This window comes from Phyllopteryx taeniolatus, chromosome 1 (assembly GCF_024500385.1).
Source record: "Phyllopteryx taeniolatus isolate TA_2022b chromosome 1, UOR_Ptae_1.2, whole genome shotgun sequence".
Lineage (NCBI taxonomy): Eukaryota > Metazoa > Chordata > Actinopteri > Syngnathiformes > Syngnathidae > Phyllopteryx > Phyllopteryx taeniolatus.
In genome coordinates this window covers 41,607,977-41,633,459 of record NC_084502.1, presented here as the reverse complement: position 1 = coordinate 41,633,459, position 25,483 = coordinate 41,607,977, and the positions used below count along the sequence as shown (strand labels likewise).

Below are 25,483 nucleotides of genomic sequence, written 5' to 3'. Positions count from 1 at the left end.
CTGGACAGATGGAAAGAATACTTTGAGGAGTTGATGAATGAGAAAAATGAGAGAGAAGGAAGAGTAGAAGAGGCAAGTGTGGTGGACCAGGAACTGGCAATGATTAGTAAGGGGGAAGTTCTAAAGGCATTAAAGAGGATGAAAAATGGAAAGGCAGTGGGCCCTGATGACATTCCTATAGAGGTAAGGAAGCATCTAGGCGAGGGGCCTGTGCAGTTTTTTTTACCAGCTTCATCCATCCATCCAGTTTCTAGCGCTTATCTGGGTCGCGGGGGCAGTAGCTTTAGCAGGGACGCCCAGACTTCCCTCCAGCTTGTTCAACAGAATTCTAGCGGGTGAGAAGATGCCCAAGGAATGGATTAAAATTGTGCTGGTGGCCATTTTTAAGAACAAGAGTGATGTGCAGAGCTCTGGGAACTGTAGAGGAATAAAGTTGATGAGCCACGCAATGAAGTTATGGGAAAGAGCAGTGGAGGCTAGACTCAGGACAGAAGTGAGTATTTGCGAGCAACAGTATGGTTTCATGCCTAGAAAGAGTACCAGAGATGCATTATTTGCCTTGAGGATGTTGATGGAAAAGTACAGAGAAGGTCAGAAGAAGCTACATTGTGTCTTTGTGGATCTAGAGAAAGCCTATGACAGAGTACCCAGAGAGGAACTGTGGTATTGCATGCGGAAGTCTGGAGTGGCAGAGAAGTATGTTAGAATAATACAGGACATGTATGAGTGCAGCGGAACAGTGTTGACGTGTGCTGTAGGTGTGACAGAGGAATTTAAGGTGGAGGTGGGACTGCATCAGGGATCAGCCTTCAGCCCCTTCCTGTTTGCAGTAGTGATGGATAGGCTGACAGATGTTAGACTGGAATCCCCGTAGACCATGATGTTTGCAGATGACATTGTGATCTGCAGTGAAAGCAGGGAGCAGGTGGAGGAACAGTTAGACAGATGGAGGCATGCACTGGAAAGGAGAGGAATGAAGATCAGCCGAAGTAAGACAGAATATATGTGCATGAATGAGAGGGGTGGTGGGGGAAGAGTGAGGCTCCAGGGAGAAGAGATAGCAAGGGTGGAGGACTTTAGATATTAGGGTCAACAGTCCAAAGCAATGGTGAGTGTGGTCAGGAAATGAAGAAACTGGTCAAAGCAGGTTGGAACGGGTGGAGGAAGGTGTCAGGTGTGTAATGTGACAGAAGAGTCTCTGATAGGATGAAGGGCAAAGTTTATAAAACAGTGTTGAGGCCACCCATGATGTACGGATTAGAGACAGTGGCACTGAAGAGACAACAGGAAGCAGAGCTGGAGGTTTTGGAGACAAAGTTAGAGAGAGCAGACTTCGATGGTTCGGACACGTCCAGAGGAGAGAGAGTCGGTATATTGGTAGAAGGATGATGAGGATGGCCTGGACGGCCAGGCAAGAGAGCGAGAGGAAGACCAAAGAGAAGGTTGATGGATGTCGTGAGGGAAGACATGAGGAGCAGCTGGTGTTAAGAGAGGAGGATGCAGGAGATAGGCTTACATGGAAAAGGATAACACGCTGTGGCGACCCCTAACGGGACAGGCCGAAATGAAAAGAAGAATTAAATATAAATATTATATACATTAAAATATATTATTAATTTGTTGTTAAAATGACTCGAACGGAATGAAAACTCAAAGTGTAGGAGGACTTGACTTGCGACTTGCATGTCTCAACTTGACTCGAGACTTGAGGGCAAAAACTTGAGACTTGTGACTTGCATAGCAATGACTTGGTCCCACCTCTGGTGTCTGTGCTTGTATAAAAAATGAATTATATTCTCTTATGAAGACAAGGACAAAAAGGTACAACTGCCATAAATAATATATAATCATATATTTAATCACTACACAAAAACTTGACAAGGAAAACATTTATTTCAGTTTTTGTAACAAGCCAACAAATCGTGCCATGTAACTGATGGATAATATCCAAGCAGCACAACCGCATCAACAAGAGCATCTGAGAGATCTGGTGGGGGAAAAAACTAAGAAGGAACAAGAAAAACAATCCTGGTTGCTGTCAGTTTCTTCACTCTGCATGGGAGACAGACAAACAGATTTTGCATCATTAATGATTGCAACCCTATTTTTACAGCTATCTTGAAATCAACAGTTATACTGTATTATTATTTTTGGCATGGGTGGGGGTTTGTCTAATGAAAATGAGCCACTGTTTAACTTGCCCCCTCTCTACAGTGGGTTGTGCCAACTGGAGAACGTCTTGCGTCACAAGGACAACCAGGGGCGGGGCTGTTTTGAGTACCAAATCTAGATTTTACTTTTGAAGAAGCCCATAAAGACAGTAAAAGCATTTGATTGCATTTTCACTTATGACGGCAGCACTTCATGAAGCCGCCCAATTATACTTCAATAACGTCAATTTGAGTGCACATCCGTGCATGTGGCACACACAGCAGACACATTGCCAAAGACAAATAAGCCTATCTCCTTGACAACTTCATCAAACAATCTAGTATGTCAGAAAATAACACTGATAACGCTGCGGAAATTCTGCATAACCCACGAGTGGTAATTGTGCATCCTGCAACACTGTATCTCTGCTTATTTTTTGCTTTGACATGATCGTGTTTCAATGTCGTCCGATCATTGCTTGAAAACGATGGATTTTCAGCCAGCCTCGCTGCCTAGTCATGGGTGGATCAACTCTCTGTGGGCATGGTATTATTTCGATTAGCCAAACTGCTTGCTTAGAGACACATTTTCGCAAATTACTTGGGTGGGCAGGCACTTCAGAAACCCACCTACCTTTATTCAAGCAATTAAAGAGTCAATTTTCAATATGTCCCCTGAGAACTGCTCCCCTCACCTCTGACACTGAGCATGGTGGAACATTCGGATCGGCCCAGGGCGTTCTCTGCTGTGATTGTGTACTTTCCCACATCTTTGGGGCCAACGCTGAGGATCAACATGGAGCAAACTCCACAGGTGTTTGAGATGTAATAGTTGGTGTTAGTGTTCAGGTTGACGTGATTTCGGTACCACGTGATGCGAGGTTTGGGGTTTCCTGTCACAGCGCAGCTCATATAGCATTCATAGCCTTTCGGTGCCGCGTGAAGCTTCAAAGGTACGATGAAGTCCGGAGCACATCGCAGGTCGCGTTCTTCTCTGTTCGGTAAGATCAACGAAAGCTTTTCTGCAAAAGTAAGGTTGCATGTATGATTACATTAATTCATGCTTTGAAGTGTTGTTTGTGCTGTGGCAATTTGGAATTAGCTAGGGGGTGTCCCAATGGAATCACCAGATGGCACTAAACATTTTTTTCTGGCGTAACAATATGAAAAATGTTTTATATTTAGTGCAGATTTTATTACATAATAATGATGTGCCACATCAAATAATACATTGAAACACTGTCTTTTTTACTCTGTTGGTGTTATATCTCCTTGCCTTTCTTTACCATGAAAACAGCATACTGAGTGTTACCAATCTGTCAGTCATTTTTCAGCATAAACATGCAGGTTACTTGCAAACAACCTCATTGATCTACTTTATTGTGCTTAGTAGCTAAACAGGAATATTTTCAGTGTTAAATCACATGCACTTTTTGTTTTGTATGTGGTTTCGTATATTTGTGTACAGTAGTTTTTTTGTTTTATTTAATCCAAATCCAAAAATTTTCAATAAAAAGCATGAGTTTTCTTCTCAACCTTTATGCTAGAAAAGAAAAAAAAACTCCCAATTTGGAGATACAGTGAAACCTTATTATTTGCAAGGGGGATAGGGAGGAACCTCGCTGCGAATAGTGATTATTTGCGAATAATTAACACCATCAAAAAAGGTTTGTAATTGTCTATACATGCCACAAGATGGTGGCACGGTGGAGGACTGGTTAGCACATCTGCCTCACTGGTCTGAGGACTCTGGTTCAAATCCAGCCTCGCCTGTGTGGAGTTTGCATGTTCTCTCCGTGCCTGCGTGGGTTTTCTCTGGGTACTCCAGTTTCTCCCCACATCCTCAAAACATACATGGTAGGTTAATTGAAGACTCTAAATTGGCAATAGGTGTGAATGTGAGTGCGAATGGTTGTTTGTTTATATGTGCCCTGCGATTGGCTGGCAACCAGTTCAGGGAAAATGGACGGATGGATGCCACAAGATGGCAGCAAAGCATTTTTTTCCCCCTTAGTCAAGGCTATGGCCTGACTAAAAGAAACGCCTCACCTCACTTCAGCACAGTTTGAAGAATTTGCAAATGCCAAACCACAAATATGCAAAGAATGACTGTACATGCTTTTCAGTGGATAGGATCGCTGTGTGCCTATGGTGCTGGTGCCACTGGTTATATGACACACAAACCTTTCTTTCTCCCCACCGCCCAGGTGAGTGACTCAGAGGGTGCCGACACACCCATGTCGTTCTTGGCGTAGACACGGAAATTGTATTCCCTCCCGGGCATGATATTGCAGACAGTGAACCTGTTATTGAAGAGTCTGTCGGACACTATGGTCCATGTGTGTTTGGTTGAGTCCAGTTTAGAAACTGTGTAATGGAGCCGGTCATCAAGTTTCTCATCAGGAGAAGGTTGCCAAGTCACTTGCACTGTGCCAGGCACGTTTTCCTCCACTTCCACTGGTCCAGGAGGCTTAGGATCATCTGTAAGCACAGTTAGACATATGAAATTGAATTGATGTTTCATGGAAGGGCTGTCTACATGCTGCCTTCCAGCATATTAATTTTTACCTGTGACCCTGACTTCTGTACTGAAGGTCTCCTGTCCTGCCATATTTTTCGCCAAAATAGAGTAGATGCCAGAATCAGACCGCTCCGATGAAGGGATCAACATCTGTGACGCGCCGTCTGAGTTACTCACGGTGACTCGCTTCGGCACAGGCCCGTTGTCCTTGAGCCACATGATGTCCGGTGGTGGGGAAGCCTTTGAAAAGTGGCATTAGTTACAGTGCTGTAAAAAGGTATTGGGCCCGTTCTCAAATTAATATATTTTTGCATAGTTTCACCACTTTCATGCGTAAGATCATGAAACAAATGTAGATATCAGACAAATATAACCCAAGTGAAGTGAAAATACTGTTTTTAAAAAGTGATTACATTTATTAAGAAAAAAAAACCCATTCAAAGTCACCTGGCCCTGTGTGAAAAACTAAGGCCTCCCTAATACCTGGTTGGGCCATCCTCATCACCAACAACTGAAATCAAGCATTTTCTATAACTGGCAATGAGTCTTTCACATCTCTGTGGAGATATTTTGGCCCACTCTTCCTTGCAGAATTGTTTTAATTAAGCAAAAACTGAGCGTTTTTTTTTTAAGGTCATGTCAAAATCCAGACTTTGACTACGCCACTCCAAAACCATTTTTTCCCCAGGGCATTCAGAAATTGACTTGGTTGGTGTGTTTTGTTTTGGTGTGTTTTGGATCGTTATCCTGCTGCAGAACCCAAGTGAGCTTCAGTTTGAGGTCACAAACTGATGGCTGAACATTCTTCTTCAGGATTTTCTGTTAAAAAGCAGAAATCATTGTTCCATCAATAACAAGTTGTCCAGGTCCTGAAGGAGAAAAGCAGGCCAAGACCATCACACTACCACCACCATGTTTGATGTTGTTTGGTAGGATGTTCATTTTCTGAAATGCTGTCCTAGATTTACACCAGATGTAATGAGACACACACCTTCCAAAAAGTTCGACTTTCATCTCGTCAGTCCATATAATATTCTTCCAAAAGGCCTGGGAATCATTCAGATTTTCCAAAACTTAGACGAGCGTTTGTTTTTTTTAGGTCAGCAGTGGTTTTCACCTTGGAACACTGCCAGTGGATGCCATTTTTGCCCAGTCTCTATCTTATTGTGTAATGAACACTGACGTTAACTGAGGCAAGGAAGGCCTGCAGTTCTTTAGAAGTTGTCCTGAGTTCCTTTGTGGCCTGGTGGCTGAGTCTTTGCTGTTCTCTTGGGGTAATCTTTGTAGGCCAGCCTCTCCTGGAAAGGTTCCCCACTGTTCCATGTTTTCTCCACGTGATGATAATGGCTCTCCCTATGGGTCGCTGGATTCCTAAAGCTTAAGAAATGGTTTTTGTAACCCTTTCCAGACTGTTAGATGCCAATTACTTTATTTCTTGACTGTTCTTGAATTTGTTTGGATCGTGTCATTTTGTTGCAGCTTTTTTAGATCTATTGTCCAACTTGATTTTGTCAGACAGGTTCTGTTTAAGTTATTTCTTGATTGAACAGGTCTGGTGGTTTGGGTGGGATCAGTGAAATTTAACCAAAAATTGTGATTAGCCACAATTAATACATGATTTAACAAGGGGGTAATTACTTTTTCACACAGGGCCAGGTAACTTTGAATAGTTTTTTTTCTATAATATATGAAATCACCATTTAAAAACAGCATTTTAAGTTCACTTGGTTTATATTTTTCTGATATTTACATTAGATTATCTTAAACTAAGTGGGCAAACTATGCAAAAATATAAGAAGGGGCCAATACTTCTTCACAGCACTGTAAACTGTATCATAGGAATGGGATCCCAGAATATTATCCATCCATTTTCTATACCGCTTAATCCTCACAAGGGTCGCGGGCCTGGTGGAGCCTATCCCAGCTATCTTTGCGCGAGAGGCGGGGTACACCCCGAACTGGTCGCCAGCCAATCACAGGGCACATATAAACAAACAACCATTCGCACTCACATTCACATCCATCCATCCATTTTCTGAGCCGCTTCCCCTCACTAGGGTCGCGGGCGTGTTGGAGCCTATCCCAGCTATCATCGGGCAGGAGGCGGGGTACACCCTGAACTGGTTGCCAGCCAATCGCAGGGCACATATAAACAAACAACCATTTGCACTAACATTCACACCGACGGGCAATTTAGAGTCTTCAATTAACCTACCATGCATGTTTTTGGGATGTGGGAGGAAACCGGAGTGCCCGGAGAAAACCCACGCAGGCACGGGGAGAACATGCAAACTCCACACAGGCGGGGTCGGGGATTGAACCCAGGTCCTCAGAACTGTGAGGTAGATGTGCTAACCAGTCGTCCACCGTGCCGCACCCAGAATATTATGTTGACTTGAATTTTTCAAAAAGACACATTAAAAGCTTGAATCTCACCTCAAAGGTTATGGTCACCCTGACAGTGTTTCCTGCCCTCACCACCATGAATGTTTTCATCTTTTTGTTCGTAAACTTTGGTCTCACTACAAAGATGAAAACAAAATGTCTCTCAATGAAGAAGGGTTTATATTGACTCAAAACATCAAAAATTACTTTTGCTAATTAAATTATCCAATAGTTGTAAAGACTGACAAAAACTGCAGCAAAAAAATAATAACAAATAATAATAATGATGATTCTAATAATAATAATAGGAATTGGTCTACATTTCAGCTTACAAATGTTCAGTAATTCTACAAATGTTTTATTTAGTTATGGTGTTCTGCCTGTAAGTAAACAATGTGAAGATGCTATTTTAGAAATTATTAATGAGGAAAAGAAGCATAAAGTCCAACATGTAAATAATTAGCTATCATCTAAAATAAGCTTCAACCAGAAATTGTGTTTTAAATGAACATTAAGTACTAGGGATAAATAAAGAATACCAAGGGGCGGGACTGCAAGGACATAGTTGGGCAGCTCCTCAGTTTCGCCCTCTCCTCCATCATTGGTTGCAATGACTCTGACCCAGTACATATCCATTGCCCTCAGGCCTTTAACAGTGTAGGTGGTGGTGATGGTGAAGCTTCGTGACCATTCTAGGCACTGCGCATTCCTTATCGCAACAAAATATCCTTTAGCTTCATCCTGTACGTCGGGTTTGTCCTTAGGTTTGGTCCATGTCAAGACAAAGTGGTTGTAAGACGTTTCTGTCACTTTTAGGTCAATAACTTTACCAGGGGGCTCTGGCGGTAACAAGAAACATATAATTTTAGTTAAAACTACTGAAAGAGCGATACAGTAATTCTGAAGTTTAAAGATTAATTTCAATTGTCACACTTACTTTTGGGATCCCGTGCGAAAACAAAGTCACATGGGTTGCTAAATTCCCCAGGTCCCGAAAGGTTAACAGCCAAAACTCTGAATTCATATTCCAGACCTGCCACAACATCCTTCACTGCACATTTCTTCTCTGGAAACACAACACTGCAGTTATGGTCTGCATTACAAACATTTACAACTTCAATTAAATGAAACATGAAAACACACCTTTTATTGGCTCATTTGAAGCATTGACCCCAGTCCAGAGATTACTTCCTTTTTTGCGTTTCTCCACAATGTAGCCAAGAATTTGTGAGCCTCCCGTATTACTTGGCACACTCCAAGAAAGGTTAATGCAGTCATCAAAGGCACTAACCACCTTTGGAGGTGCAGGGGCACTAGGGAAGGCTGAAGTATTTAGCCAGAAAAAGACACAATGACCATTAAGATTAGAGTACAAAATACTTAGCATTTTTGTGTAGATTGCAGCTGATTCCATCATACTTTAAGTCCTATTTGACGTGTTTAAACTTAATTGTACGTATTCCCGGTGATTTTGGTTACTATCGAGAAAACCACGGAAAATGGCTTATTAGCTCTTAAATTAAACTATGATGAGCTATTTTTCTTGTCATCATTACATTTGTCCAAACAAATGTCGTCAACTTTGACTCATAGCATCACCAGCTCTTATCCGTCTCATTTTGGATAAATAGAAAGCCCCTTGGTGCTCAGATCACACACGCACACACGAATGGAACGCTCTGTGTAATGGCCTTGTTTGGCAGCAGAGGGGGCTGCTATCCTGTCAAGTTTTTTTCATTCAAAAACATCACTCATCTGTTCGTGTGTGAAAATTGTCTTTTCTCAGTTACTTCTAGTAAGCAAAGTCACTTTGCTTGTTTCTGTGTCACCACACTATAAGAGTCTTTCAGAAACAGGAGCGTTATTCAAACTATCGGTAAGTGTTGCCAAATGACCTCAGGTAATTGTAGTTCGTTAGCTCAGCAATTTGACAAACTAGCTACTGCGCGTAGTCTTCATGAGATTTCTACAATATCTCACTCAGTTTTTTCTTTTACCGTCAGGGCCTAGTATAAAGACAATCTAGAATGAAAACATCACTATAGTAAACTATAAAAGTATGTGTTGAAAATAACAATACCAATTTTTTGATTTGAATTTGTTGTCACATTTCTGTGGGGCCAATTATACATTACTCGTGCACTCACTGTAGTAGTCTCGCCACGCTGCACTATTTGCATATCTGTTGTTGACCAATACTGGCCACTCATGCCAGAGTAGCATTTGCTCCATTTGCACACTCATTGAGGAGTATCTGCAACATTTGCACAACCACCATTGTCCCAGATTATCGCGCTACTCGTCACTTTAAACCACATACACTCCTTGAAGTCTCGGCGCCCTTTGCACAATGGTCATAGCACCGGACTATTGCAATATTAGTCTTTCGAACTGCTCTAAGTGCTAGAGGACTCTGCATCTTTTTGCACAATTGTCAAAAAAACAAAATGTACCGTGCATTACCAGATAAGTAGCAACCCTTTATTGCTCAGTGACTGTTTTTGTCAATGTCTTTATGTCTCAAAAGTGTTGTCTGTCAATTGACTGTCTGTTGTCGTAATAGAGCGGCTCCAATTACCGGAGACAAATTCCTTGTGTGTTTTTTGGACATACTTGGCAAATAAAGATGATTCTGATTCTGATATTTACAGTTTTTCTCAGTTGCTTTGGTATATTTCTCAGATGAGATTTGAAATTAGCAAAACAATAAGTCAATTTCTCAAAACAATTCATGTAAATAGCAAAACACCATGGATTACCTGCAAAAGTCATTCTCTTGCTCAAAATACTGCTCAAAAGTGTGTCAATGAACATGTCTTTGTGTCATTGTGTTTCGATAACACAGTCAAATCGCTTAGACGTGGTCAATATAACAACATACTCTGGAGGTGTGTTCAGATGAAAACCATAAAGTTTTGATGCCAATCATTTTAAATTGTAGGTTACAATTAAGATTAATTTCAAGAGACTGGACAAGATTCATATTTACACTTTTTCTGTTTGCAATGTAACTTGACCATGTCAATGCAATACCTGAACATAAAGAAAAAGACTGTAGTAGACAGGAAAAAAAAAGTAGAAATGTGAAAATAGTACTTTTGAGAATTTTCATTCTGATTGGAAAAACGACTGAGAAAACCTGTAATAGTGGGCCGACTCATGACTAATCAGCCCTAAAGGCAATTTTTTAACTTGTTCGCCTTGATTTTTACAGATGTTCTGACTGGCTTTTCATGACTCATAAAAATGATTGTTTGGCTGGATGTATAGTCAGCACCCTTTGATAGTCTGTTTGTTTGTCATCCCATGAAGCCTCACCCAGTATGCCAGCCTGCAGGTCTTCAGTCTCCATTACTTCGCTCACTCCCTCTGAGGTCAAAGCTCGAATTCTGTAGCAGTACTTGCGTCCACGGTCCACGTCTTTGTCGCGGTAGAAGGGCATGCCTGGAATCTCCCCTATTTTCTTCCAAGTGTTTCTCCCAATCTGTTGACGCTCCATGATGTAATTCAGCACGGGCGAGCCACCATCATCCTTTGGAGGCCTCCACTTAAATTCAATGCATGTAGCTGAACTAAGTGTTATCTCTGCAGGACCCAGTGGGGTAGTGGGTTTGTCTGAAACAAACAAAGTGGCACGTTCTTTGAAGTGTCTCTTCAACATGTCAGACCGTATAGAAAAATTGATGTGTGTCATGTGCTTGACTAAATCATTGGCTCACCAAGCACAATGAGCTGTGTTATTGCCTCAGTGGTGCCATGCTCATTTTTTAGCTTGATCTTGATCTCACCCGAATCCCTTCTCTGGCATCTGCTCAGCAACAGGCGGCTCTGATTGGTTGCTTTATCTATCCTAGTGCTGCTGGCATCGTCATGTAACTCCTCTCCCTCTCTGTACCACTGGATCTTAATGGGCTCGAAGCCAAGAAAATTTAGTTTAAAGACTGCATTGTGCCCTAATTTAATTCTCAAGGGCTCAGTGAATGTACTGAGGTCTTCTGGGTCGAACCTCGGAGGATCTAAAAATGGAAAGTTTTCACACATCAGATGGTTATACCGTATTGTTGTCAAATTTGATTACTGTTGATGAGACGACCCCTCAAACCTTTGACGTTGACCACCGCCTCTGTTTTACGATTGTCCACCTCAAAACGGTATTTCCCAGAGTGCTCCTCCTGGCATGTCATTATGAGCAATTTATGAATTGCACCATCTGTAGATATTATAAATGTGTCACCGGTGATGATCTGAGAGGAAAGGTGACAGATTAAAACAAAAGAAAGCATTTGCAGTAAGAATTAGTCCAAGACAGGTATTTTATGTTTCATTTATAGTTTCATTCTGCATCAGCCCAAAAAAACACTACCCTATTAGAACAGTGAGGCGAAATCCATTCTTTTTGCTGTAGACAGGTAACATTTGGTTGACATCAAAAGGTGAATATGAGGAAAGAGATTAACATTTGTTTACATCTGAATTTGACACATAAATTAGAAGCTTGCACTTTCTGTTTGAACCCCCACATTGTTCATGTAAGTATTGGAGCATTTCACTGTCCGTGTCTGTCATATCGCACATATAATTTCCAATACGTTTTACTCACTTAACACATTTTTGTTACAAATAATGGTACCGTGAAAATTGTGTATCACATTGTGATTTAAATTCGTGGAAATAAACAGATCTTTTGGTTTCTTGTCTCTGATTGTCGAACCCAAATATTTTCAGTCTTCAGCGAAATTAAACTTCTAACACCAACCCATAATGAAATAGATTAAATAATTAATTAAATTAAGAAATAAAGAAAATGGATGAATGGTCAGCACATCCGGATAGAGGTCTAATCCGGGCATTACGTGTTTCGGGTGGGTCAGCACGTGTATACTGACATTGACTTTTCTCCATGCCAACAATACACAGACAGCCTAGAGAAAAGGCCCCAAAGTCATTCATTGTGTATGTTCATCTCTATAATTTACTTTGTCTTCATTTGTAAAATTGTCATTGAAGCAGTTCAGTTCACGTGACTTGTGCAGGGGCAATGAGGCTGGAAGCAGAGGTGCGACTCAGTGGAAGTAGCGTGCGTGAGTTTCGTTCAGTTGTGTGCGTCTATGACAACGTGAGTCGCGTCACATAAGTAAAATGTCAGTGCCTAGTTAGCATTAGCAATTACTTGTTGCACCCGAATGCATCATTAGAGTGTTTTACGTGATGTTAATTAGTGCAAGTGACTGTGTATTGATCACTAAGTCAGCTACTTCCCCTACTGAAAGTTGTGCATTTTGTCTTTCAGTGTAAGAGCATAATACAAATGTTGGTAACTTAAAGTGCAACAAAATTCATTTTTGTGTTGTTTCTAAATATATTAAATATGTCTGAAGTACTGAAAACGTGCAAAGAATGAGAACAATACAGTACTGAGTTGCTGAGATATGGCTTAAAACTCTCTTTCACCTTCTAAATTTTCCTGATTTTGTGGGTGGGGCTAAAAACCCTTATTCCATGCAGTGGCCATTCGGCGGAAGTGCACGTCCATCCATCCATCCATCCATCCATCCATTTTCTACCGCTTATCCGAGGTCGGGTCGCGGGGGCAGTAGCTTTAGCAGGGACGCCCAGACTTCCCTCTCCCCAGCCACTTCATCCAGCTCTTCCGGGGGGGATCCCGAGGCGTTCCCAGGCCAGCCGAAGGATGTAGCCTCTCCAGCGTGTCCTGGGTCGTCCCCGGGGTCTCCTCCCTTTGGGACGTGCCCAGAACACCTCACCAGGGAGGTGTCCAGGAGGCATCCGAATCAGATGCCCCAGCCACCTCATCTGGCTCCTCTCGATGTGGAGGATCAGCGGCTCTACTCTGAGATCCTCCCGGATGACCGAGCTTCTCACCCTATCTCTAAGGGAGAGCCCGGACACCCTGCGGAGGAAACTAATTTCAGCCGATTGTATTCGGGATCTTGTTCTTTCGGTCACGACCCACAGCTCGTGGCCATGGGTGAGGGTAGGAATTTCGATCGACCACTAAATCGAGAGCTTCGCCTTTCGGCTTAGCTCCTTCTTTACCACAACGGATCGATACAAAGTCCGCATCACAGCAGGTGCTGCACCGATGCGCCTGTCGATCTCCCGTTCCATTCTTCCCTCAATCGTAGACAAGACCCCAAGATACTTGAACTCCTCCACTTGGGGCAGGATCTCATCCCCAACCTGGAGAGGGCATGCCACCCTTTTCCGACTGAGGACCATGGTCTCAGATTTGGAGGTGCTGATTCTCATCCCAGCCGCTTCACACTCAGCTGCGACCTGCTCCAGTGAGAGTTGGAGGTCACGGCTTGATGAAGCCAACAGAACCACATCATCTGCAAAAAGCAGAGATGCAATACTGAGGCCACCAAACCGGACCCCCTCTATGCCTCGGCTGCGCCTAAAAATTCTGTCCATAAAAGTTATGAAGAGAATTGGTGACAAAGGGCAACCTTGGCGGAATCCAACCCTCACCGGAAACGAGTCCGATTTACTACCGGATATGCGGACCAAACTACCCCATAATCCAGAAGCACCCCCCACAGGACCCCCCGAGGGACACAGTCGAGCGCCTTCTCCAAGTCCACAAAACACATGTAGACTGGTTGGGCAAACTCCATGCACCCTCGAGGACCCTGCCAAGGGTGTAGAGCTGGTCCACTGTTCCACGGCCAGGACGAAAACCACACTGCTCCTCCTGAATCTGAGATTCAACTTCCCGACGGACCCTCCTCTCCAGCACCACTGAATAGACCTTACCAGGGAGGCTGAGGAGTGTGATCCCTCTGTAGTTGGAACACACCCTCCGGTCCCCCTTCTTAAAAAGGGGGACCCCCACCCCAGTCTTCCAATCCAGAGGCACTGTCCCCGATGTCCACGCGATGTTGCAGAGGCGTGTTAACCAGGACAGCCCTACAACATCCAGAGCCTTGAGGAACTCCGGGTGAATCTCATCTACCCCCTTGCCACCGAGGAGCTTTTTAACCACCTAGAGATAGGAGAGCCTGCCTCAGAGAACCCACACTCTGCTCCCTCATGGGAAGGCGTGTCGGATAAATTGAGGAGGTTTTCGAAATATTCTCCCCACCGGCTCACAACGTCCCGAGTCGAGGTCAGCAGCGCCCCATCCCCACTATACACAGTGTTGATGGTGCACTGCTTCCCCCTCCTGAGACGCCGGATGGTGGACCAGAATTTCCTCGAAGCCGTCCGGAAGTCTTTCTCCATGGCCTCACCGAACTCCTCCCATGCCCAAGTTTTTGCTTCAGCGACCACCAAAGCTGCATTCCGCTTGGCCAGCCGGTACCCATCACCAGCCTCAGGAGTCCCACAGGCCAAAAAGGCCCGATAAGACTCATTCTTCAGCTTAACAGCATCCCTCACCGTTGGTGTCCACCAACGGGATCGGGGATTGCCGCCACGACAGGCATAAACCACCTTACAGCCACAGCTCCGGTCGGCCGCCTCAGCAATGGAGGTGTGGAACATGGTCCACTCTGACTCGATGACCCCCGCCTCCCCCGGAACATGAGAAAAGTTCTGTCGGAGGTGTGTGTTGAAACTCCTCCTGACAGGGGATTCCGCCAGACGTTCTCTCACAATAAGTTTGGGCCTGCCACGTCGGACCGGCATCTTCCCCCACCATCGGAGCCAACTCACCACCAGGTTGACAGCTCTGCCCCTCTCTTCACCCGAGTGTCCAAGACATGTGGCCGAAGGTTTGATGACACGACCACAAAGTTGATCATTGAACTGCGACCGAAGGTGTCCTGGTGCCAAGTGCACGTGTGGACACCGTTATGCTTGAACATGGTGTTCGTTATGGACAATCTGTGATGAGCACAGAAGTCCAATAACAGAACACTGCTCGGGTTCTGATCGGGGAGGCCGTTCCTCCCAATCACGCCCTTCCAGGTCTCACTGTCATTGCCCACGTCAGCATTAAAGTCCCCCAGCAGAACGATGGAGTCCCCAGCGTGAGTGCTCTCCAGCACCCCCTCCAAGGACTCCAAAAAGGGTGGGTACTCTGAACTGCTGTTTGTTGCATAGGCACAAACATCAGTCAGGACCCGTCCCTCCACCCGAGGCCGGAGGGATGTTACCCTCTCGTCCACCGGGGTGAACCCCAACGTACAGGCGCTGAGCCGGGGAGCAATAGGTATACCCACACCTGCTCGGCGCCTCTCACTGTGGGCAACTCCAGAGTGGAAGAGAGTCCAACCCCTCTCGAGAGGACTGGTATCAGAGCCCAAGCTGTGCGCGGAGGCGAGTCCGACTATATCTAGTCGGAACTTCTCAACCTCACGCACCAGCTCGGGCTCCTTCCCTGCCAGAGAGGTGATATTCCACGTTCCGAGAGCCAGCTTCTGTAGCCGGGGATTGGATCGCCAAGGTCCATTTTCTGGACCCGACCCCTATGGCCCCTCCGACAGGTGGTGAGATCATGGGAAGGGGGACCCACATTACCTTTTCGGGCTGTGCTCAAGGACGGTGGAAGTGCACTTCCTTGTTCATAGAAAAACTTCCCACTTCTACCAGTGTAGCATGCATTTGGCCATCAAACTATGCCCACAACTCGAAAAAATACATCTTCCTTGAAGAGTAATGGGTTTTGCGTTATTTGGGGAACGTGTTGCTGTCTGGCACCCATGCATGTTGTTGCAAGTCTGCGGTAAAACGGACAAGGTCCGCTGCCCTGTGTGCCATTGCCAGCAGTTTGGGAAGCTGCTGGAGGTCCAGCACAACAGTATTAGTTCCGTTAGCCTCACAGCCCCCTTCCCTCCTTCCCTCCTCCTCCTCAGCGTTCTTTTTTGTCCTTCTTTGTGTTTATTGTTAAAAAGTGTTCTTAACCCCCTCCTAATATATTTGTTTTGGATTTATTACAGAGGTCATGTTTTCTATTATTCCACAATTATAAACTACTTTTTAATTTAGTTCATATTTTTGTTGTTTTCGAATTAAAAGGACATTTTGTTTTGATTATTACAGTATTATCGCTTGTGGCCTGAACGACCTCAACAAGTGGACCGTGGACACATTGAAAATAATATTTGTGGCCCTTTAATATTTGTATTTGAGTGCCCCTGCTCTTAATTGTCCATAGGTGTGAATGTGAGAATGAATCGTTGGTTGTCTATATGTGCCCTGTGATTGAGTGGCGACCAGTCCTGGGTGTTCCCTGCCTCTTCCCCAAAGTCAGCTGGGATAAGCTCCAGCTCACCTGAAACCCTAGTGATAGGTTGATCTGGCGGTATAGAAAATGGATGGACGGATGGATGGAATTAGCCCACTGTTCCAATACCTTTGGAGTGCAATGTAGCGCACATCACGCATGATTTTCAGTACAAGGCAAATATCCACTTGTTCATCAATGGTCCAAATATCTAGACTGTAAATACGACTGGAGAGGGAAAGAAGGACAATATATACCTTCAGGTCTCCATTCTTATTTATTCTACTGACAGATAAAATAAACTAATCTAGACAATGCTTACTTTGAAAGGTTAGACCATATGCCTGACCTTTTCGCCATCTCGGAACCAGATTCCCTCGCAGTCTTCCTTGCTAAGCTTACATGTTAGCTCTGCATTCTCACCAATGATGGCGTTGATGTCAGACAATCCCCAGATGAACTGAACCCCTGGATCTAATAAACGAAAGAATGAGCATTTAGTGATGGATTTCCACTGGGAACTGAAAGAAAACTGAGACATAGCATGAAAAGTGATGTGGACCGGTGTGTGTGTGGCCACTACCCAGCAAGTGAATAGTAAATATTCAATCGTGCAGTCCTTGTACAAGCAATTTAAAGGCACTGTATTACTTGGAAGTCTTGAAGAATTATATGAAAAACTGTCTAAAAGATCACTTAGTATATACAATAAAGGAAAAGCTATTAATTATCATGTGTTTTGTTAGTACAACATACAAAATGGATGAATGTCAACTGATTCAAATCTATGCTCAAATTCATCAACTGAAGAACTTAGTTGCTTTTCTCGTTTAATGCTCTTTTGAATATTTACCAATGACTGTGTCTTCTATCAGTGGGCCTATTCTTTTACGCCTCGGTTGTGTGGCAAAGCCAATCATTTCTTTTGCCTCGCTGTCTTCATTAAATAAGCTTTCATCTGTAAAGACAAAACATAATATATCAAACTCTACTCAAGGATTAAACAAAAGGTATATTACATCCACAAACAAACACAAATCTAAACAGCCTCATTAGCAACTGAGCACTCAAGCCCAATGAATTTGGGTATTAACATTTGTCTAACCATTGCTTCACAAGCATAAGGGTAACTCTGTCTTCATGTGTATATCAACGTCTCAGGGTTTGACAATATTACTGTAGGAACACTGCACACACTATAAAGTGGGGATAAAAAAGATTTAAAAACTTGGATCATTGACAGGTGTTTGTCCAAGCAGACTTGCATATCTTCTTTTTCGTTGTGAGCTTCGTATTTATTTCATTTAACTCATCATCACGTGTTGCCTCAGGAAAAACAACACGTACACACAAAGGCAATGGACCATTCCCGTCAACAGTGTTCGTATTTTTTATACAATAGGTTACCTTGGAGTGCAAGCTCTGTCGCTTCTTCCAGCTTATTTCCTGCATCACTGTCATCGGTCACCTCCGATTTTTCTGTTCCAAAACCATCTGTGCAGCAACAGGTTGTTAGTGTAATGGCAACGAGACTGCAAAGATGCCATGATACTGCCTCATAATGCCAACTTATCGTCCCAATCAAATCATAGTCACTAGAGGCCATATTTTAGGGTATCTGGGGGTTGTTTTCATATGTTTTAATGGATTAACTTATCTAGTTTTCTCATAAAGCAACAAAATATAACTTCTAATCATATAATATTTGGCAGTCTTTTTCACCCTCAATATTTCTCATCACGATACTGGCCACCTCTGCTAAAATTTGCCGTTGATCAATCTATTGTTATAGCATTTATGAATTAAATGTTTTCATTCTTTCATTTTCCACACCTCTTATCCTCACTAGGGTTTCCTCCCACATCCCAAAAACATGCATTCATTGGAGACTCTAAATTGGCCGTAGGCATGACTGTGAGTGCGAATGGTTGTTTGTTTCTATGTGCCCTGCGATTGGCTGGCAACCAGTTCAGGGTGTACCCCGCCTCCTGCCCGATGACAGCTGGGATAGGCTCCAGCACGCCCGCGACCCTAGTGAGGAAAAGCGGCTCAGAAAATGGATGGATGGATGAATATACCATTTGGTTGTGTTTTTAATGCTTTCAGAAAAACAATGAAAAATGACTCAGGCCATTATTTCAGAAAAATGGCAATATGATGCATCTGTTTTTTTAGTGTAAACTCAAATTCTACTTACCACTTACCACCTGCTGTGTAGATGGTGACAGTGCATTGAGCATTGAGTTGAGAATGTTGCTATTATTGTTTGCATCATGCAGGTCACTTCCACTGTATTTGACAGGCCCACTAAGGGAAATTATTTCTCCATCTTTTCCAGTAGTGGATAGTGTCCTCTGCTCTGTCAGTTCCCCTGCGTCATGTTTTGCTTTGACAGCGTTCAAAATCTTTTGCATTTCTTCTTGGTTTTTGATTTGCTGTTGGTTGACCACTTCCTCGAGGTCTGTCCCTGCTCCTCCAGTTTTCTTCTTACCAGCTACCTCGAGGTCAGCTTGAGGCACAATTATCAATATGCACAATCACACTTAATTAAGAATAAATATCATGGTTCATTCAAATACTGACAGTAAATTTCTAATTGAAGTAGTTACCTTCTACATCTAATGAAGCTGTGCATGAGGCAGTTCCAGCCACAGCTGAGTAGAGACCTTTGTCTTGGTCTGAGCAGTCTTGGATCAGCAACCTGTGGATCATTTTGTGGTCTGACACACTGATTTTATATTTTTCACTATCTTCGAGCACGTTGCCGTTGCTCATCCATGTGATCTTAGGGAGTGGGTGGGTCAGGACACATTCAAACAGAGCAGTGTCTTTTTCTTCTGTTACTGCCTCTTGAAGTTTGACAACAAAGTCCAGATTGGGAACTGAAAATGTACAACATAATATTATTTGTTTTTGGGCAACAAAGCCACCAGGAAAAAAAATACTAAAAGCAAAGTACAGTAAGTGTGCTGCTCATAGATCCCTCCAGCGTGTGCAATACACAAGTCAGGTTAGGTTTTATTTTGGTAAAATTACAAGGGCCATGTCTACATCCTTAAAGAATCAAATCAGCAACTTGTTTTTGTCCTCCATGATGAACATATTTGACTGCCTCACACATTGTGAAAATATATTTCTGATCTGTTTTTGGGAATTATATAAAGATCACAAAGTTGATGTTTTGGGTGAGAGACACACACACTATTGATCATGTTCTGGTTTGGATGAACAATAAAACATTTGTATCACTAATATGGATATGTATCCCCTGTCAATGTGTGGCTGTGGACACAGTGGTGAGTGTTGTTTTACTATCAATGGAAAAAAAATAAAATCACTGTATTGACTCTAGTAAACTTCTGCCTTATTTGTGGATGACAGTTGTCATCACTAAACACAATTACTGTACTTTTTTTTTTTTTTTTTTTTTTTTTTTTACAATTTATTGATTCACTCCAACTTATCTCACAAACTGTTAACATACTTGTGAGGTTTTCAGCATCCTTTGCACTTCCGCTACTTACAAGTTCATTTTTCGTTACTAAGTCTTCATCAGGACTCATTCCATTCTATTAGAGGAAAAATGTAAATCACACACTGAACTGAAATAAATAAATACCATTAACATGAATTATTAATAACAGTGTTGGTGAAGAAACAGCGTTTCCATCATGGATGAATCTAGAACGAGAGGTCAGCTTGTATGCAATCTACCTGATTTAATACCTGACATTCTCGCTGCCTCTTCTCCTCCATTTTCATGTTGATCAAATGCATGTCTCTTGTCCCTAGTCCCTCATAGTCCCTCGCCAGAGTGTCCTGGTATCTCTCGTTTTTTTCTTTGAGTTTCTCTTTCTGGTTTTCCTCTAAAATACTATAAGTAATGGAAATATTATTTTTTACCACTGACCCTTTATTGCCCCAAAAGAGTCCAAGTGTGTCAGAAAGGTTCCAGGACTGGTGTCACAAAAATATATTTCAAACCCCAACTGTACACTTTATCCCCTTCGATGTTGGCCAGACACTCTACCAACATGTCTACAAAGAGATCATGTAGTGTTTGCTTCGTCCAGTGTGCAAGAAGAGGTGGGAGTTGTAGCAGGACAACTTGTGGGTGCTTTGCTATGACCCTTTTTGAAGATGTTATGATCGCAGAAGAATCTTTCCAGAAGTGCATGAAGGTGGGGCAGAGAAGGCCAGAAAACGATGACTCGCACTGCTAGTCACTTTAAAGTGCTTAAATTTCTTGACGTCTCTGCGCAATTTGCACAATGGTTACTGTACCAGACTATTATAGTCATTTCAAACTGCTCTAAATTACTAGAGGACTGCATCATTTGCACAATTGTCCCAAAAAAACTAAACAAAAACAAATATCAGCATTACCACATTACTGGTAACCTTTCATTGCCCAGTGACTGTTTGGACTGTGTTTTTATGTTTTTATGTCTCCAAAGTATTTTCTGTCAAATGGCTGTCTGTTCTATCTTACTAGAGCGGCTCCAACTACCAAAGAAAAAATACTTGTGTGTTTTTTGACATACTTGGCAAATAAAATGATTCAGATTCAGATTATATCCCAAGGGGAATTGTTACGAGGGGGAAAACTTGTAGTTGGTATTTGAAATTTTTTTTATGACCCCAGTCCTGGAACATTTCTGACACACCATTCACGCAATCTTACTTTGTTTTCGTTTTTCTCAGCATTTTTCTGAAATCTGATGGATCGGTTACAACTAGAAGCAAAAAAAGAAGAAAAGAAAACATTTTTAAGCAGGTACGTGTATATTGTTTCTGTAGATGAAAGAAAAGGGCAAATACGGGGAATTAGAACAACAATGTGAAAAACCCAAAACGTGCATGTTTAGAAAGATAATTAGGTAGGTAACTTACGGTCTGTCACATTTAATACTGTGGAGCAAATAGCTTTTCCACATTCGTTCACTGCAATGCATTTGTATGTGTCTGCATCTACACCCATTACTGCACGAACCTGAGGAACACGTAACATGTTACATGGCAAAATACTAAAAGCACAGTTTGGGTGTTTTATTTTGAATTCTCTGATTTATTCACCTCCAATATGTACTCCCCCGTTGCGTCATCGTATTTAGTCTGATATTTTTCCTTGTCTAACATGCTGCCTCTTACTCTCTTCCATGTCACTTCAGGTTTGGGTTCTCCAATTACCAAAGCCTTGAAAACAGCTGATTTCCCTTAAAGGACATGTAGGAATGTTGAGTCTTTGTTTTCTTTTGTCACGCTAACATGCTCTAGCTGCAGTTCATCGCTGTACAGCTACTGTGAAAAACAATTATGTTAGAACATAGAAAAACTCACCTTCTTGGACATTTACTGGGTTTAGTTTACGTTTCAAATCTGGGCAACTTTTCCCCTCTGGTATGGTCACTGTATATTGTGTGATGACCACCCCAGGAATTTTAGATCTTCTCCGGATTCCAGCTGAACAAAGACAGCAGTACATGAATATGTGAATCCAAAACCACGCCAGCAAATTGTCTTCTGAATAAATAATAGTTTTTGTCACCAGCATGTAGTAGAAATGTCAAACAAATTGTGTGCTAGGTAAGGTGTTTAATGGATACATTTCCTTCATAACTCCATACTAGTCCAATTATTCTGCATGGTGCTCATCAGCTAAATTAAATCTCCTTTTAATTTAATGTGGGTTTACTGTTGGTTTGAGTTCCAATATTAATTACATGTGTAGATGTTAACAGTTGGTCCATGATTATACCAGTTTTGCCTGCTGAAGGCTATATATATATATATATATATATATATATATATATATATATATATATATATATATATATATATATATATATATATTCAAGAAGTCCTGGTGGCCTCATGCTAAAAAGGAAAACATGTTTGTCAAAATGTAATGAAGGTTATTGAAAATGTTGTTGCACTGTATACAGTGGAGAAAAAAAATATCTGATCCCTCACTGATTTTGTAAGTTCACCCACTGACAAAGACATAAGCGGTCTATAATTTTAATGGTGGGTTTATGTTAACAGTGAGAGACATAATATCTGAAACAATATACAGACAATCACATTTTAAAAAGGATAAAAATGTATTCTCATTTCATTGAGTGAAATATTTGATCCCCTACCAACAATAAAGAATTCTAACTCCCACAGACTAGTCCACTTACTTTAAGAAATTACTCCTAATTTAAATTATTTGGCTGTATGAAAGACACCTATTTCAACTTGTTACCTGTCCACAGAATCAATCAATCAGACACCAATTTCTCCATCATGGGCTAGACCAAAGAACTGAAAGAGTGGCTAAAGAAGAAGCGCATTAAGGTCATGGAGTGGCCTAGTCCGTCTCCAGAACTAAGGGTTAGGGTTAGTTTCGAGTTACCAAGGCACAGCCTCGAAACCTTAAAGATTTGGAGAGGATCTGCTAAGAGGAGTGGTCCAAAATTCCTCCCAAGATGTGTGCAAACCTGCTGATCAACTACAAGAAACAATTGACCTCTGTACTTCTGTTTTATGTGATTTTCTAGATTTTCTTTGTGATATTCTGTCTCTCCCTGTTAAAATACACCTGCCATTAAAATTATCGACAGTTCATGTTTTTGTCAGTAGGTAAACTTACAAAATCAGTGAGAGATCAAATAATTGTTTCTTCCACTGATTAACATAAATATAAATAATGTACACACATTTAAATAATTTTAAACAATGACGTTGGTTCTCATTTTGGGACTGGGTTTTCTTAACCCGGATTTCTCAGACATATGTTAAATCTATTGCATTTTAGTGGTAACTACCAGGATTTGGTAGCGCAAAGATCATGCAAAACAAGAACATAAGACCAGATTGATCAACATACAGTAAATTAAATAGTTGATGATTAATGTGACAAGATATAAATGCTCAAGAGAACTGAAGAAACTAGTGTTACTTAAGTTTTGTCAGTTGTAAATTGTTCAAGATGGATAACAACTGGACAGAGAATCCATAATCCTAATGTATTATTCAAAGTGTAATATGTGAAAATGCTCTTCACGTACAACACTGTTCTCATACAACAGTACTAGAACATGTTATTTTACCTGATTTGTTGCCAGCTTTCTCATTGAAATGTTGAATGTACTGGTGAACGAGGGAGAAACCTGGGGATTGGAGTACATACAGTAAAATGAGTACGTTGTAACATTACAATAGGATAATGTAGAATATAAATGTGTAAAACCAGATTATGTGAAATGAAAGACTACTGTATGTTTAGACATGTCCTCATATTTGCAGAAATTTAGCTAACCAAGGGAACTGTTGCACAACTGTGTGAGGGGAATGTCTACTTTATCTTGGGAGGAAAATATATAGAGTAAGCCAGTGACAGTAAAATATACTGTGAGTGGAGTGACAGGAAGTGGAAGTCGGTCGGGCATAACACGGAAAAGCTCAGAGAGGCCAAAACAAATTGAGGCGCTGGGAGAGTCACAGCAAAGGCCAGCAGGCAGGCAACCTTAATCCTGCAAGGTTGTCTTCTCATTATCTGTTTATTGTTAAAGCCTGAGATTGAAGACTCCGATCAGACGGCCCAAGCTGGCTAAAAAGCCTGCCAGCTTGGGCAACACTCACATGAATTGGAGCACAGCTGCTGTGCTCAGTATCATGTGGAGGGAGAGGGTGTTATTTTGGCTTTGAGTTCAGTTCATATTTAATCTACAGATTCACAGATACATTTTCATACTTTGGCGTTAATCCTATTACATAAATTTTGTATCTTCCTGTTTCACTAGGCCATGGTGTCACCCACCTTCTGGTGGTGGTGAACAGAACAAAGACAACAATTAAGTAGAGGAGAAGAGTTTCAATACTTACAGACTTTGCGTCCTGAACCCTTTGAACGTTTCAACATTTTGCTAAAAATGGACCAAACCTGTAAAAATGACCATAATGAATTGACATACTCAGTCATGACGTCTTACTATGTGATCATCTTTCGCAACAATTTTGTGAAATCTGAGGGATCAGTTAAGATTAGAAGCAAAAAAAAAATACAAATAAAAAAATTAAAAAGAAAAGATTGGCCTACCCCTGTAAAAATGCCCCCAAAATATGGTCATGTCACTTTTCATGGTAATTTACAAAATTATCAACACTTTAATAGAGTTTTATTTTTTTCTTCATTCAGTATTGAAAAGAGCAATCTATTTTTTAATTTGTGCAAGGCCACCAAACTGACAGACTAATATACATTATATTAACAACTACTGTAATGGCCATAAACTATTTCAGTTTTACAAGTACTCACCCAAGAATAGATGGAGTGACAGAATGACTTAGACAGACCTTGTGATTGTTGAGCTTTGTTTGGGCTGTGTAATCATAAACGTGATTCAAGACGATCACATCACCTGATCGTTCATTTAAGGCTTTGAATGAAGATGCAAGATGCAAAAATGCTGTCCTATCCAAGATGTTACCGAAAACAAAAAAAACATCAAGAATGTACTGATTGAGCGACAACGTCTTCTCTCTCCTCTACAGCTATAGTTAGCTATGACCCTGTGGTGACTTCATGTGGTGACACAGAGTCTGACTGCACACAATTTTCACTTGGAGAGTTCCATTCTAAGAAGTCAGACGCTTACAATCAGATGCTTTCACAGTACTAATAATGGCGTCGCTAACCATTATTACCATTGTTAATCTTCTCACATCGTCTTTAAAAGATATTCTCCCGATACCTGATGCAACATTTTTTTCATTCTTCAAATACAATTCATCTACCTCACAATGACAGTAAAGAAGGTAAATGATCAAATTTTCATCGTGTTTCATCAAGAAAGTGCTTGACATAGCAATTGGACTGGCAATTGGAAAAAAGGTTTGGAGCTGATATGACAAAGTATGGACATATGTATCGGCATTCATAAAGGATAGAACTAATCCTCATCTAATCACCGTAATCTTCAATTGATCTGATTTCGTAACCTCCCCATCATATCATATATTACCATAAACCAACGTTCTACAAAGATATCCATCAAGAAAGGCCAGACCGGCCCATGGTCAGTCATTTTACCTTCCTAGAACTTATCCACTCACCCACTGAGACTGACGCTGAGACGGATTTTTAAGGTGTGATCAAAGATCTTCTTCCTGTTGGCTCTGACTGGATGTTAAATTCCTTGGAAAAACAACTTTGCGAGCCAGCGCCCAGTGAGTCTGTCATAGAGAAGCTTC

At 41.8% G+C, this 25,483-nt stretch overlaps 1 protein-coding gene across 1 annotated transcript; it reads right to left on the bottom strand.

The window, feature by feature from the left end:
• Window positions 1–1,837: 1,837 nt before the first annotated feature.
• LOC133475482 (immunoglobulin-like and fibronectin type III domain-containing protein 1) lies at window positions 1,838–25,483 on the bottom strand. The gene is made up of 25 exons (XM_061768425.1): window positions 25,346–25,483; window positions 24,116–24,173; window positions 23,341–23,400; window positions 21,584–21,706; window positions 21,320–21,459; window positions 21,137–21,236; window positions 20,928–20,979; window positions 19,958–20,117; window positions 19,728–19,812; window positions 18,853–19,125; window positions 18,441–18,752; window positions 17,651–17,737; window positions 17,097–17,201; window positions 16,593–16,717; window positions 11,159–11,300; window positions 10,776–11,072; window positions 10,375–10,671; window positions 8,200–8,379; window positions 7,994–8,122; window positions 7,596–7,895; window positions 7,108–7,193; window positions 4,719–4,911; window positions 4,335–4,631; window positions 2,846–3,172; window positions 1,838–2,052 (listed from the first exon to the last, which is right to left on the bottom strand). Exons 2-25 carry the CDS (start codon window positions 24,150–24,152, stop codon window positions 2,048–2,050), a joined length of 3,912 nt encoding a protein of 1,303 aa, XP_061624409.1. The 5' UTR covers window positions 24,153–24,173; window positions 25,346–25,483; the 3' UTR covers window positions 1,838–2,047.

What these genes read in the sequence shown, in the direction of transcription:
- LOC133475482 (XM_061768425.1), bottom strand. Translation starts at nt 24,152, where the DNA reads ATGTTGAAACGTTCAAAGGGTTCAGGACGCAAAGTCT. An exon ending in GAAAGCTGGCAACAAATCAG is followed by an intron (nt 21,707 to 23,340) that starts GTAAAATAACAT and finishes GTCTTTGTTCAG; the next exon opens with CTGGAATCCGGAGAAGATCT. An exon ending in TACACAGCAGGTGGTAAGTG is followed by an intron (nt 17,738 to 18,440) that starts GTAAGTAGAATT and finishes GTTGCTGCACAG; the next exon opens with ATGGTTTTGGAACAGAAAAA.